The following is a 15,742-nucleotide window of genomic DNA, read 5'->3' on the forward strand; positions in this document are numbered from 1 at the left end:
TTTTTATTAAACTAACTATCAAATTGATAAATAGAGTACAAAAAGAATATTCTCGCACTTTCCTTAAATAAAAGCTACGGAATTGCCTAATATGATTAACGTAGATATGAAAATTAATGATTATGAATAATAAATATTTGATAATAATTCTTGTATCTTAGCTCTTTTTGTTTAATTTATATTATTAAAAGATATTAAACAACCACATTAACCATATAATAAAAAAAATTCTTATATGTTACATTTTGAATTTTAAAAACGACTATAAATTACTAAAAACGTTAAATGTCTCACACTAACATTTTATGATCAATGGTTTAACTTTTTTTTGGTAATAACAAGATAAAAATAATCATAAATCGTATGAATATGAAGTCTCATTTACTAGACATTCATATTATATATTAATATACTTTAAAATTAAACTATATAACATAGAAAAATACTTCAATATGGTAATTTCTAAATTTCTATTAAAAGAATATTGAGACCTTAATATTTTAATTTTGAAATTTGCACTAAAAAAATCGCACATTAGAAATTTTGTGTTTATCATATGAGTATGAATTCTCAATAATAAATATTTATATTAAAATATACTATATATCTATGTACATGTCATTGAAATTTAGTTATATACCATATAAAATAGAGATAATTTGCTGTATATACATCATGATGACTAATATTAAGAAACTACCTTGAATAGCATATAAACCAGCAAAATCTGTAGCAAATGTACATAAACTGACGGTTTTGTCTCTGCTCTTGTCTCTGCCCTTGCATCTAACTCTGCCCAGACCATCCATTTTCTTTTTCTTTCTTTCCTTTTTCTTTCCTGATTTCTCTATCACTGTCGATCATTTCTTTTCAAAAAATTTAACAACTTTTTCTCACAAGATATTGATCCCTTCTCAATCTTAGTAAAATCTTTTTGTTTCTCAAATACATAGTCAATTTTCTCATCAAATTTTCCATTTTTTTCCAACTCCATTTCCTGCACAAATCTTACATTAAACTCCTCTTTTTCAACTCGTCTTCATTACCTTCACATCACTTCGTTGTTGAATACGCCAGCCATATGTCAATGAATCATAAACTCCAAAAGCTAAATCTGCCACAACGCTCTACCATCTAACAATCTCAAACAAAATGAAAAAGTTTTTTTTTCCTAATTTATGGATCTCGAATTGATAAATTAGGAATTGTGATTGGTTACAGTACTACGCTAAACTTTAATGTTAACTGTTACGTGAATTATTAATGGATAACTAGTTTAGTAGAAAATATACTTTATCATGAAACGAAAACAATCTAATATGTTATTTACGATAGAAAATATAGTATTAGATGTAAATTTTCGGTTTATATATATGATAAAATAATTGTTAACCGTTAAAAAAATTAAAAATTAAATAGATAATGATTTAATTAACCTGATAACTTATTTTGTAGCATCTAAGAAACCGTATAACACCTAACACATCTATTTTTTTTCTAACAAGAGGAGTGTAAAGCTAAGTTTTAACGTAAAATGTTATGAAATTTTAATAGATAATTAATTTATTAGAAAATACACTTATAAAGTAACCTCAATCAAATATGATATTTTATGTAAAACATTAAATTAGACGTGATTTATTAGTTTATATGATATAATAATGATTAACTGTTAAGATTATATAATCTAAATACATAATGAGTTATTTGGTCTTGTAACCTATTTGGTAGCATCTAAAAAACCACGTATCAGCTATTGCTACCTATGTCAACTAGCGGCACATTTTCACTGATAACAACTAACGAAACTTATATCTGCTTACAAGACTTAATTTATAGCATAGAATCATACATTTATCAGAAACTTAGTTACATAGCAACTACAAATACTAACACGATTCGTTACCGTCAATCTTGAAAAAAAATCACTCTTTCTTAACTATACGGAGAATCATACATTTATCAGAAACTTAGTTACATAGCAACTACAAATACTAACACGATTCGTTACCGTCAATCTTGAAAAAAAATCACTCTTTCTTAACTATACGGCTGATTCACACGGCCATGCACTTTTATCAGCACGTGCATCGAAGTTTTCTCTCATATATTGAGGTTGACATTGAACAAACTGACGGAGAAGACGGTAGAAGAACTCGTTGATATATAGATAGAACTCACTAGATCTAGACATAGTATTGAATGAAATAATACTTAAATGAAAATAAATTCTCAAGAATAAAATTTAAAAAAGGAAAAGAAGAATCAATTAGAAGAAATAGAAAAAAAATGTGTTTAGATAAGGAGATACGAGAGATAGAGAAGGAAGATTGTTTTCTGGGCAAGAGACTTTGAAGCAAGAGAGAAGGAAGATGATATCTTGGGCAGAGGTACTTTCGGATTATAAAATTATCAATAGTGCTTGGGGCATTTACTTAATTATGGTTTTTTCTAAATACATGACACCTAATTTCTCTATATAATAAGCAAACCTTTGAAATCATATGCCACTTTCCACCATACTTGAAACGGGTATTACAGATGCTATTATGTTACATCTACCCTTACCATAAATGTAGTCACAACACAAAATTTTCTAATAGACTCCTACCATTTCACATATAGGCTAATGTGAAATGTTACCGCATAACTATACTAATTAATTTATTCATATAGTATAGACATCTCTTACAATTCACTATTCATTGTCTCCCCCACAACCCAATCCCACAAGCGTATGTTCTCCATCAGATGTTTCAATACAGTCCTACACTTAGCTAGTTCCCATTTTCATGCTAAAATATTCAACTCATGCATGCAGTTTCCCAATTTTACCTTTTTCCTCTTCCTCTATTGCTCCCTTCACAGCGGAACGACGACTCTCATTTAATTGCAAATATGGGTTCATCGGAAACTGATGATTTGTTAACTAACGCTATTCAATCTAACCTTGCTTCCTGGCCTTCCGATTTGCAACCGCTCGCGCTGCAGGGAATCTGCAATCGTTCCCTCCGCCTTAACTATCATTGTCCCTTTGGAACCCTAACTTTTTAATTGTTGCCTGTCGAAAACACCGTTTAGCGATTCACGACCACGTCTCACACACTCTATTGCGATTTCAAAACTATGTCTTCTGTCTCGTATGCTTGTGTTTTAAAAGTAAAACTGCATTTTTCAGTTTCCTAGTTAAACAGAAGAAGCAAACTATCCACTTCCCACACGCAAATGAGGACATTTTCGGATAATTACAAAACATTATATAACATATCATAGCCATGTCGGTCTTATGGTTATACTTATACACTTAATTTTTTGTTTCTTATGGTCATGCCCCCTAATCTCCCTTTTATTTATTTATAATTTTTTCTAGTCTTTGCTTTAAATCATTTTCGAAGAAATTTACGACATGCTCTACAGAAACCGTTTTGTTTTGTTTTGGTTAAATAATACGATTAATTCGGTCACTACTTATTGACGCCTCAAAACAGTTACACTGTACACATTCTTTGTTTCTTTCCCTCGGATCTCGACTTTATTTTTCAATTCTCTTTTGATGGCCACCATCGCTGGACTCTCCGGTTCCTATGAAATCACCAACGGATACAGCTTCATCGCCGAGTCCTCTATCGACAACCCCGCGGCGGAGTTTCTAACATCACCGGAGTTTTCGGCGCTGCAACTCCTCTCCACCTGCCTAGAATCAGTCTTCGACTCGCCGGAGACTTTCTACAGCGACGCCAAGCTAATTCTCTCCGACGGCCGCGAGATATCCTTCCACCGCTGCGTTCTCTCGGCGAGGATACCCGTCTTCAAGAACGCGCTAGCATCCGCCGTGAAGGATCGAAAACCCGCCGCCGTCGTCAAGCTCGAGCTAAAGGAGATCGCGAGAGATTACGACGTGGGTTTCGACTCGGTGGCGACTGTTTTGGCTTACGTATACAGCGGCAGAGTGAGGCCGCCGCGGAAAGGAGCTTCTGATTGCGTTGACGATGGTTGCTGCCACGTGGCGTGCCGTCCAGCTGTGGAGTTCTTGATGGAGCTTCTCTACTTAGCTTACGTCTTCGAGATACCCGAGTTAGTTTCTTTATACGAGGTAATTAATTAAACACACGTTCTTTGTCTCAAATTACAAGCAGTTTCATCATGAGTCTTCTCTGTTTTGCATTTTTCAGAGGCAGTTCTTGAATATTATAGACAATATTGTTATAGAAGACATCTTGGTGATATTCAAGCTCGCTAACATCTGTGGTGAAGCATACAAGAAGCTTTTAGATAGATGCGTAGAGATTATCGCCAAGTCAGATATAGAGATCGTTACTCTCGACAAGTCTTTACCCCAAGACATCGTCAAACGAGTCACCGACATCCGCAAAGAGCTCGGTCTCGAGCCGCCCGAGCCGGATAAACATGTCATGAACATATACAAGGCCCTTGACTCCGACGATGTTGAGCTTGTCAAGATGCTTTTGACAGAAGGACACACGAGTCTAGACGACGCCTACGCTCTTCACTACGCTGTTGCACATTCCGATGTGAAGACGGCCTCTGATCTCATTGACATCGAGCTCGCTGACGTGGACCATAGAAACCCGAGGGGATACACGGCGCTTCACGTTGCTGCGATGCGCAACGAGCCGAAGCTGATGGTTTATTTATTGACTAAAGGTGCGAATGCGTCGGAGACGACGTTTGACGGTAGAACGGCTCTGGTGATTGCGAAAAGGCTCACTAAAGCTTCGGAGTATAATGCTAGTACGGAGCAAGGGAAGCCTTCTCTGAAAGGAGGGCTATGCATAGAGGTACTAGAGCATGCGTGTAAACTAGGTAGGTTGCCTAGAGATGAGTTACCTTCTCTTCCAGCTACTCCTGATGAATTGAGGATGAGGCTGCTCTATCTTGAAAACAGAGGTATGTCTTCTTCCTCGTATGCCAACCTTTGTGTGATCTAATGATATAACCATGGCCGACCTTAGGGGACATGAAACATTCGCGTTGGCTCCCAAATTTTTAAATACTTAATGTATTAGATTATCTGGTCCAGACTATCCAAAACATATATATGTATGGATCATCCAGCTTTTATAATGTAATTATTTTAGACTCCATAAATCTTAGGACCGGCCCTGAAGATAACTACTCAGAGCCGGTCCTAGACTTTTCAAGGCCACAAGCCCAAAATGTCTGAAAATATAACTATGCACATGGGTGAACTCGAACTCAACCTCTTCCAGAGTCCTAATGCACAATTAACCACTAGATTATAGATAATTTTTGAGGAATTAAATACTTACTAAAATGGCGGCCGGAAGCCCATGCTTCCTTTGATTTGGGCCGGCTCTGACTATACCTTGTGCTTACTTTTCAGTTGCACTGGCTCGAATCCTATTTCCAGTGGAAGCTCAAGTGGTAATGGATATCGTCAAACTGGAGGGAACATGCGAGTTTACTGCTTCTAGTCTCGACCCTGACCAACACAGTGGTGCGAAGAGGACATCACTGGACTTAAACATAGCACCTTTCGTAATCCGAGAGGAGCATTTGTGTAGACTAATAGCGCTTACTAACACCGGTATGTACATGGATTGATTTTTACTTTTCTTACCGTCAAGAAAATCTAATTGATGTCAATTTCTGTCATCAGTGAAGCTAGGGAAACGATACTTTCCACGCTGTTCGCTCGATCACTTTATGGACTCTGAGGACTTGAATCATCTGGCTTGTGTAGAAGAGGACACTCCTGAGAAACGGCTACAGAAGAAGCAAAGGTACATGGAACTACAAGAGACTGTGATGAAGACCTTTAGTGAGGAGAAGGATGACTCTGGAAAGTCTTCCAAAACAAGATCAGTGAGGTCCAATGGTAAGCTCTCCCACCGGCGCCTAAGGGTGGACAAAAGAGATTTAGAGAAAAGGCTTTGCAGGAACAGGAAGGGGGATTCAAGAATAGAAAAGCATGTCACATTTCAAGCCCGCAACTAAAATTATGGTAAGTTTTGTACACCCCTGCGTCTTTTTTAAGACTCTTCGGGTAAGTTTTGTTGTATATATGTTTTCATATATGTATTATTGTCTGTCTTTCTCATCTGCGTCAATATGAGGTTTGACCTTCACTTTGCATCCTGTGTATTAGTGTATACTTTGTGCAAGCGTATTTTGAACAAATGTTAGTCGTTTGTTAACCAGTGATGTGATTATATGTATATTTTCTATGTTGTTTACGCTAATACATGAGACTTGCGCGATTTAGATGGAAGAAGCCTTTCATACAAAGTCCACGAGAATAGTATGTTTAGTTATCAGTCTTTAACAAAACATACCTACCGTTCAAATTTTCATGATGTCTTTGTCACGAATCAAAATTGTTTATCTTTATTGTGACTTCACTACCTTTCACACTATCAGTATTGTATGAGTGAATTTCTGATACGACTTTGTAACAGCAGACCAGTTGTTCTATATATGTTCTTGGGTCCATATCTCTGCCTACTCTTCTCCCGTGGTAACTATCATTGTCCACGGACACCAGCCTCTTGGAGGTATGGTCATGTTGGAGTACACACAACACATTCATTCACATATGCATATATTTAAATAATTATATATAATTATTTTATAGAAATTTTACAATACTCTTACTTATTAAATTGATTATTTTAGTTATTAGATTTAAAAAAAAATATTTTGTCATAAATATTAATATTTTCTATTATTTTTAGATATTTTTTTATTTTTTAAATATTTTTATTTTATTTGTACTAATCGAATCGGATATCCAATTAAAATCATAAAAAAATTAAAGATATCCGAATTCGTATGAAACGGATTAAATCAATAATTAATTATTCGGATGAAACGGATCAATAACCAACACTTCCAAAACTTTGGATATTCTAATGTGAACTGAAATATTTGGGATATTCCATATTGCTCATACGCAACGGTAAAATATCTCTATGAAAATATCTGTGACCTTGACCCTTGAAACATCTACAGTCACATCTCAAATGTATACTTATTAGTTTCTTGCTTTAATCAAACTTCATGATATAACTGAAGACTTGTTTGTTTTTCTTTGTCACGATATAAAAGAAAATTTGATCAGTTTGTTCCGTTGTACTTATCCAGTCACTAGATATTTTTTTTTCTGGATGATTAGTACTTGAGCTTCATACATGTTTGTTGATCACACGCATGTATGTGTATGAGAGTGAGAACCGTCGTTGTCATTAGTGGTTCAATAAATAGTAAACTGATAACAACTACCTGCCATACGAAAATTTTTGATAGAAAATGTTCAGATTTGTATGCAGTAACCAACATAGATGATATGATAATGATGAAAGAAAGTAACAGATAAACCAATATACCCATTTTGGTCAAAACAAATATAGTATTTAATCAAAATAAATTACTAGTACGTTATATATTTAAGAAAATTAAGATATTCAGTGGTGTTGATTTAAAGAAAAATATAATATTAGGATCACCTTTTAACGCAGTGCCGACCTAAAACGTAAAAGTAAAAAAGTGCAGTAGAAGCCAGATCTAGAAATTACGAACACGACACAACTAGTTTGTGAGCACTCATCACCAAATCTAAAGACAAGCAATATGTTACAAAATGACCAAAAAGCCCTTCAGACAAGGGTATTTCCCTTTTTAACCAAAGTAAATTCCATTCCGACAAAGGGTAAAACAGTAAATTTCGGATCAGTTGTTCTTGAGCATCTCTCTGTACCTGAGAAAGGAATCCAGCCTCTGTAGTTTCAGCTGCTGCTTAAACTTGTTGATGAAATCAGAGGCTTTATCGTCGACACCTTCTTCTCCTTCATCGATCGACGTCGTCCTCTCGACTCTTGTCGTCTCCGGGCGTCTCTTCTCCACTGCCTCAACCGTCTCCTCCTCCCGGCCAACGCCGACTTTCTCGCTAGCAGATTTCGTCATCTTCTTCACCGTCTTCTTCTTCTTCTTACTCTTCATCGCCGGCTTACTCGACTCCGACTTCGTCCTCTCCGGCTTTGGCTCTTCTGAGCTCTGTTCTGGCTCTGATCTATACAATGAAGGGAGCTTGATGGACTTTACCCGCTGCAAGAGAGACGGACCTCCGGGTCTAGGTTGTGTCGGTACGTTAACTTCATCTTCCGGGCTCTTGACAACCGGGTCGACCCGGTTCGTATCTTCGGGTGGGGTCGTCAGTGCGTAGGCAGCGTAGTCTCCTTCTGAATTGTGTTGCGGGAACTTGAAGGAAGGCATGTTGAAGGATCTGACCCGTTGCAGGAGAGACCGAGGCGGGCTCGGGTTAGAATCCGACCCGTTGAAGTGGATCTCGGATTCATGGGAAGGAGAGTTGTAGAGACTGAAGTTGATGGACTTGACTCTGTCTACGAACGAGGGAGGTCTGCCTAACTGCGCATTATCATGGTTATGACCTGGACCGAACCCATCTTGATGAGGTTGGTGTTTCTTGGAACCGGAACCTAACTTGTTGGTGAAGAAAATGGTGCCAATGGTGAAGTTGAGGAGGAGGAAGAGAGTCGTCGGCGTTAACCAGCTGGCCAAGGTTGTGAGCTCCATAGTTGTGTGTGTGTCGCAGAGTGAACGGTGAACAAATGGATAATATTTATATTAGATATTTTTTTTGTTTGGTTAATCATTAATATGAGCTCTGCGTAAGATTTATTTATTTTTCATTATTTTGACTTTTCGGTGTGGGTCTTTTTTTAACCCATTTTCTGTGAGCTGGTTCAGTTAATTTGACAGTTGTTATAAGATAAACTTTGAAATGATCCTCCACTCCTTTACCAACTCAAGCACTATGATCATCTACTCATCAAGCACTATGATCATCTACTCATCAAGCACTATGATCATCTACTCATCAAGCACTATGATCATCTACTCATCAAGCACTATGATCATCTACTCATCAAGCACTATGATCATCTACTCATCAAGCACTATGATCATCTACTCATCAAGCACTATGATCATCTACTCATCAAGCACTATGATCATCTACTCATCAAGCACTATGATCATCTACTCATCAAGCACTATGATCATCTACTCATCAAGCACTATGATCATCTACTCATCAAGCACTATGATCATCTACTCATCAAGCACTATGATCATCTACTCATCAAGCACTATGATCATCTACTCATCAAGCACTATGATCATCTACTCATCAAGCACTATGATCATCTACTCATCAAGCACTATGATCATCTACTCATCAAGCACTATGATCATCTACTCATCAAGCACTATGATCATCTACTCATCAAGCACTATGATCAAGGTTCGGCAAGCTTTATTTATGATGCATTCGAAGAAGGCTCCGGGCCCGGATGGGATGGGATGACAATTCTTTTCTTTCAACATTCTTGGCATATAATAAATGGCGATTTGGTGGAAATGGTGAATAATTTCCTGGTCTCGGGAGTATTGATCCAAGGTTAAATATTACTAACATTTGTATGATACCAAAGACGGAGAGACCCACAAGGATGACGGAATTACGGCCAATAAGTTTATGCAATGTAGGGTATAAGATAATATCGAAGGTGTTGTGTCTAGGCCTGAGACTTATTATCCGAGATCCGGATTCGATCCGAAATCCGCTCCGGATCCGCTCCGAAAATAGGATATCCGGGGTGTCCGGGTCCGAATCCGGATAGTAAAATCTTAGATCCGTCCAAACCGAATCCGGATCCGGATATCTTAATTTTTAGGTCTGGATATCCGGATCCGGATCCGTATTTTTAAAACACATTAATTTTTTAAATTTAACTTTGGAAGGTTTTGATGGACTGATGGGCGCCCGAAACGTCCGTGCTTATCTTTCATCTCTTCATGCAGAGGTGGAAACTTTAGTTTGGGCAATGGAGTGCATGCGGAATTTACGTCAAACATTCGTCACATTTGCAACGGATTGTTCTGAATTGGTGAAGATGGTTTCGGAACCAGAAGAATGACCAGCTTTTGCAAGTTATTTGGAAGATATCAAGATCCTCAAGGAAAGTTTTGTAAGCTCAGAGATCATTCATGGATCAAGGACGCAAAATACTAAGGCAGACAACCTCGCACGCAGTGCTAGGAAACATCCGCTTTTTGTTGTTCACATGGATACGGGCACCCGACATGGTTGACAGAGTCTGTTTGAGTCTGTTTAAGCTGACTACAAAAAATATACGAAAAATATCAAACAAGATTTACCTACAATCACCCGGCTCTATAATTTATTTTCATTAATAGTAGTCACATAAAGTAAGAGAATAAGAAAAAATTACATCTATGGACATTTTCTCACTTTCCATTTACAAGATGAGACACTTCTTGAATGATACACACTTTTTGTGTGTGCTTTGTCCCTTATACCTCTATCTACAAATTGTTTCCTTTATCCTAACTAAATGATATTACGTAACTAGAAAATCAGAAAACAAGTAAAAAAGTAATAAACTGGTTATTACCCACGTGCTTTATACTCTCTCGATCTCGAGTTTCGAATTTCAAAATCACTTCCCAATTTTGTAACCCTAATTGCGATGATTGACTATCATCCTCTTTCTGTCGTCGAAGAACAAGAAGAAATCTGAGGCGAAGAACATGAAGAAATCTGGTGTACTCTATGGTGCTACAGCTGCTTGGGTTCTCTCAAAATCAAACTCGAGTCCAAGTCTCCGCCGTGATTCAAACTCGAGTACTACAGCTGCTTGGGTTCTTTTATAGTTCTCTTTAGTGCAAATGAACAAATATATAGACCAAACTTCTAAACACATCCTAAAATCATGAGATATCATTATTTTGTCAACATTTACCTTTACCACATTTTTCAAATCCAAAAATCTCTATCCACAATTTTTCGATGTCCACGCAAATTCTTATAAATGTTAAAATATAATATATTTATATTAAAATGGATCTCAAAACATATAAAATACAAAATTATGATTTATAATAAAAATCAAAAGTTTTTTTTTAGGTGTTATCCAATTTTAAGTTCTACACAATGTACATGTACACAATTTTCGCATCAACATTTACGGTGTCCATGTCCACGAAACACAATTTCAGTAAATTATAATTTAAAATTTTAATAAAATATTTAACTATATCTATATGGATATCAAAATGAAAATAAAAAAATATGCATTTTATACATATGTTATATACGAATTTACATATTAGAAAACAAAAATAAGGTATAAAATATGTTGGGATGAAAACTTTAAACAAATAATAAAATAATAAAATCTCTAACGAAAATACCTTCTAACTAAACACTATCTCGACAAGTTATCCATTAGTAAGGGAAGAGGGCATTTTTGTCCTATATGTGCCTCGGTTTCAAAAAAAGTGTTCCTCGAGCCGATTGTGTCTCTTAGGGTAAAGAAAGATGAAAATGTGTCTGATTGTGTAGTGCATTCAGCAAATAATTGATATACATAAAATTGATACGCATAAAAGTACCAAATTTAACCATTTTTTTGTTTAATTCTTCAAATATCTAAAATATCAAGAAGACTCAATCCCTATGGTATATTCTCATATTTTAGTGTTTATTGGTAAAACCAATTTAAGTAACAAGTTAGGTAAAATTGCATAGTTACAGTTTATGAAAAAACAAAACAAAATTAGAGTGCGAATCAAATTGAAAAAAAATTATGTTAGAAAAAAAAATCATGCACTATGAAAATTTATATATTGAAATTATGTGCATGATTATTCATATATTGTATATCATAGTACCAAAAATTATACGATTTAAAAATAAAATATATAAAGTATGTACAAATTTCAATTTTTATTTACATCTTTGATAAAAATAATAATTAACCCCATGCTTTTAAAGTCCAAGTCAGAATTTAGTGTATTAGTTATTTTTCAAACGTATATGAATGCAAAAAAAAATTCGCTTAAAATGACCCGACAAAAACTTTGCAATGAAAATTTGTGAAACATGGCAAAAATCAGTTCGGTTCTTTCAACTCAATCAATCATGCATCTTACCTTCATCTCGTAGCTAACTTCTAGGTGACGAGTTCTCAACATATACCAGTAATATACAACGAAGAGTCTTTCAAGTTGATCTTTTTGTCGAAAGCTAAATAAGATTTTTTTGCTTGTCTGTGCTCCTAACATGTTATGTGCAAGATTTCTGGAGCGCGTATTAACCAACAACCATGGATAGAACATTATTCTCCGATCGATGACGCAAAGCCAAATATGTGTGTGTCATCACTTTGTTTTTTCACAGAATCATAAATGCTCTCTTTAAATTACTTTTATATGTAAAATATAATAATAGAGAGATTTTACCATGATTTAGCGGGACATCCGATGATTTGTTAATTTTACAAAGATGAGATCACCTCGTAATCCACCGTGATTTTGAAAGAAAATTGATGACATACATATTAACAATGATGTTATGAGCTTGAAGGTAATTGTGACATCGACATTTATATTTAATTTTGATATATATTTTTGCTAAGTTTTTTAGAATATGATAATAAATCATAAATCATTATCATTAATATAATAATAAATAATAAATAATATAATAGTAAAAATAGAAATATAATAATTTTTTATAATTTTTGAAATATTAGTTAATTATATCATTTAACACACTTTTCCCTTAATTTTATAGAATTTTATTTAATATATATTAACCAAAATAAATAAATAAAAACATTTCCAAGATATATATTATTAAATATAAATGTAAATAAAAATATTTATTTTATCTTAAAATTTACATAGAATTAAAATATTTTATGCAAATAATAAAACCAAAAAAATAACAAAAAATTATTTATAAATATAATTTTAAAATTTTATTTCTACACATTGTGGAGGAAAACACCTAGTACATAATAAATTCAATGAAATATGAGAATTGAGTAGTTTTGCAAAATTACTGTTTTAGACTTTAAAGTCATTTGAAGTTACATTTTAACATTAAGAAATTATTTAAATGCCATGTATTATTTGTATTTCTTCTTTCAGTAATATCTTTGGTGATCAAGTAAAACGAATTGAATAGTCTATTTAAAATTCATATACTACCATAAGAGGTGATATTTTTAAAAGTTATATAAATGATTAAATCAATAAACTTGAATTTTATGTCATTTTTATAGATTCTGAATATACTATGAAAATTTGAAAAAAATGATATACTCTCAAATTCCTCCAATAAGCCATTTTTTATCCATATTGTTATAAGTAAGAAAGACGGAAATGAATTAGTGTGCCTAATCTATTGATAATGAACCATAAACATAGGTATACAATAGCTTAGTAACAAAGTCTAACAAGGAGAATAAATAAAGCTTCGAAAACAAACATATCTATGACTTTTCATAAAAGACATCACTGTTATAAGATAAACTTTGAAATGATCCTCCACTCCTTTACCAACTCAAGCACTATGATCATCTACTCATCAAGCACTATGATCACCCACTCATTTACCAAATCAAGCACCATCTTTGATATTTTATGTATTGTTGCTCACTATAAATACCATCACTCATCTCACTCTTTTGTACACAATTACATCTTCTTCTTCTTCCTTATAATAAACTCTTTCTCTCATATTAAGTGTTATTTGCTTCCTACGGGTATTGAATTCTACTCTTATTTAAATTTCCCGATACTATAAATTATAAGTTATTTCATAACAACAGTACATTTATTGAAATTGGCATATAGTAGTATGATTTACTAGTATGTTTTTCATTTTAATTGACTTTTCGGTGTGGGTCTTTTTTTACCCATTTATTTAAGAGCTGGCTCAGTTTTTTTGTCAGACTTTCTGATTTCATTAAAGCCCATAAATGGGAAAGTTACATGAGAAGAAAGTTAAATACTACGTACAAGAGTAAATTTAATGAGATGGTTATATATTCCCTCCGTTTCGTAATATAAATAGTTTTGGCTAAAAACGCGAAGATTAAGAAAATTATTATGTTTTTTAAAAGTATTTTATAGTAAATAGGTTAGATATAATTTAAGCAATAAAAAATAAATCTATTTAATTTGATTGGTTATACTGTATTCAATAAATGTAAAAGTTATCTAGAAATACGAAAATTACTTACATTTTGAAACAAAAATATTTCTCTAAAACTACTTACAATATGAAACGGAGGGAGTATCATTTATTGTCGTGTGTTTTCATTTTTATTTTAGGCATCGTTCCAGTTATTAGCTTACAAATTGCAATTGTCTATACAGCATGAATTCAAGATTTTGAAGGTCCAACGTAAAATTAGTTGAATCGCCTGCTGTTTTGGTTTTTGTATTAGTGTGGAGAAGACAATCCATTTCAAATAGTTAAATCCATCTCCTAAAGACAACTTAATTTTAAAATTAATTTGTTATAACTTATAACCAGTTGATCATTTGTCACTTTTAAGTTTTTAACTATAGTGACAATATCACATAACAGATACACAAACAAACATAATTTGTTATTGTCAACACTCAATATAGTAGTACCTATAAAATTTATATTCATTTGATATCATTCACTATAAAATTAATAAGTTGATTAATGGGTGGTGGATTTGTAGTAGATGTCCCTTGTAAAAAGTTGAAAACATATGTGGATGGGTGGTACCACCTTTGGACTCCAGTGAATTTCTATATGTAACCAAAAGTTATAAATTTGGCAAAAAATGTTTTTGTAAAAGTTACAATGGACATTAATGTACACTTAAGTACGTAACTTAGGTGGTAGATGGCCTTAATTCAGTGATTACAAACTAGATTTGAAATATTAAATGTAACTGGCGTTAAGTAATTATTAATAGAATCTACTTTTGTCAAAATTATTTAATGCGTTCACATGAGCCACACATGGATTCTCTGATACAAATATTCTTCCTTTCATATTTCGTCTTCTATTATTAGACACAAATTGGTCGCATTCTCATCTCATAAGCAACAAAATACTATGTTACAAATTAAAATGTCTGTTGCCAACTTGCCATAAATGTAACAGATTGCAGTAGATTATTATTGCTAATTTTGGCAGTATAATCTGTCATGCATTTACCATTTTTTGCGAACATAATCTGTCATATATACTTTATAGCCAATTAGGTTAATGACCAAATCTGTTAGAGAAACAGGTAAGTGATGATAATACAGTAAATATAAGAAGCTATTAATAATGAATAATCAGTCATTTAAAATTTATCATTTGTACTATTTCAGGAAACGCATTCCTGATTTAATATGTTACTAGGATAAGACATGCGCTTTGCGCAGGGTGAATTTATTTATATATATATTATCGATAGTTTTTTTATATATATGTGATCATTTTATTTTTATATATAAAATATTTTTTGTTGTTATTATATAATTTTTTTCCGATGGATCGGATCAATTTTTATTAAAAATAATGGAACAAAACTATAATTAATACATCATGGGTTGATCGGATTGGACATTAAACAAATTATAACATAAAAACCTTGTTTTTTCCATCGAACACATTCTTGAAAAAAGTGAACAGTATTGTTTTCACAGTTGAATTATTTTGACTTTTATCTTCCATATGGTTTTGAAAGCTTTCAAATCAACCATCGAATTGATACATGTCATTTTAATGTTTTTAGTCGTATACTTAAGGAAAACTTACATTTTTGTAATTTAAAGTCGTTTTAAAAAATTCAAAATATAACATATAAGAAAAAATCTAACATATAAGAAAAAT

At 33.5% G+C, this 15,742-nt stretch overlaps 2 protein-coding genes across 2 annotated transcripts; one reads left to right on the forward strand and one right to left on the reverse strand.

Annotated features, from left to right (window-relative positions):
• The first annotated feature begins 3,432 nt into the window (after window positions 1-3,432).
• Window positions 3,433-6,222, forward strand: LOC106341701 (regulatory protein NPR2). Its single transcript, XM_013780436.1, has 4 exons — window positions 3,433-4,093; window positions 4,173-4,908; window positions 5,366-5,569; window positions 5,642-6,222. Exons 1-4 carry the CDS (start codon window positions 3,554-3,556, stop codon window positions 5,977-5,979), a joined length of 1,818 nt encoding a protein of 605 aa, XP_013635890.1. The 5' UTR covers window positions 3,433-3,553; the 3' UTR covers window positions 5,980-6,222.
• Window positions 6,223-7,454: 1,232 nt separating this feature from the next.
• On the reverse strand, window positions 7,455-8,622 carry LOC106299499. The gene has a single exon (XM_013735610.1). The coding sequence runs from the start codon at window positions 8,572-8,574 to the stop codon at window positions 7,711-7,713; it is 864 nt and encodes a 287-aa protein (XP_013591064.1). The 5' UTR covers window positions 8,575-8,622; the 3' UTR covers window positions 7,455-7,710.
• Between the last annotated feature and the right edge of the window lie 7,120 nt (window positions 8,623-15,742).

The sequence above is a fragment of the Brassica oleracea genome, chromosome C1 (assembly GCF_000695525.1).
Source record: "Brassica oleracea var. oleracea cultivar TO1000 chromosome C1, BOL, whole genome shotgun sequence".
Lineage (NCBI taxonomy): Eukaryota > Viridiplantae > Streptophyta > Magnoliopsida > Brassicales > Brassicaceae > Brassica > Brassica oleracea.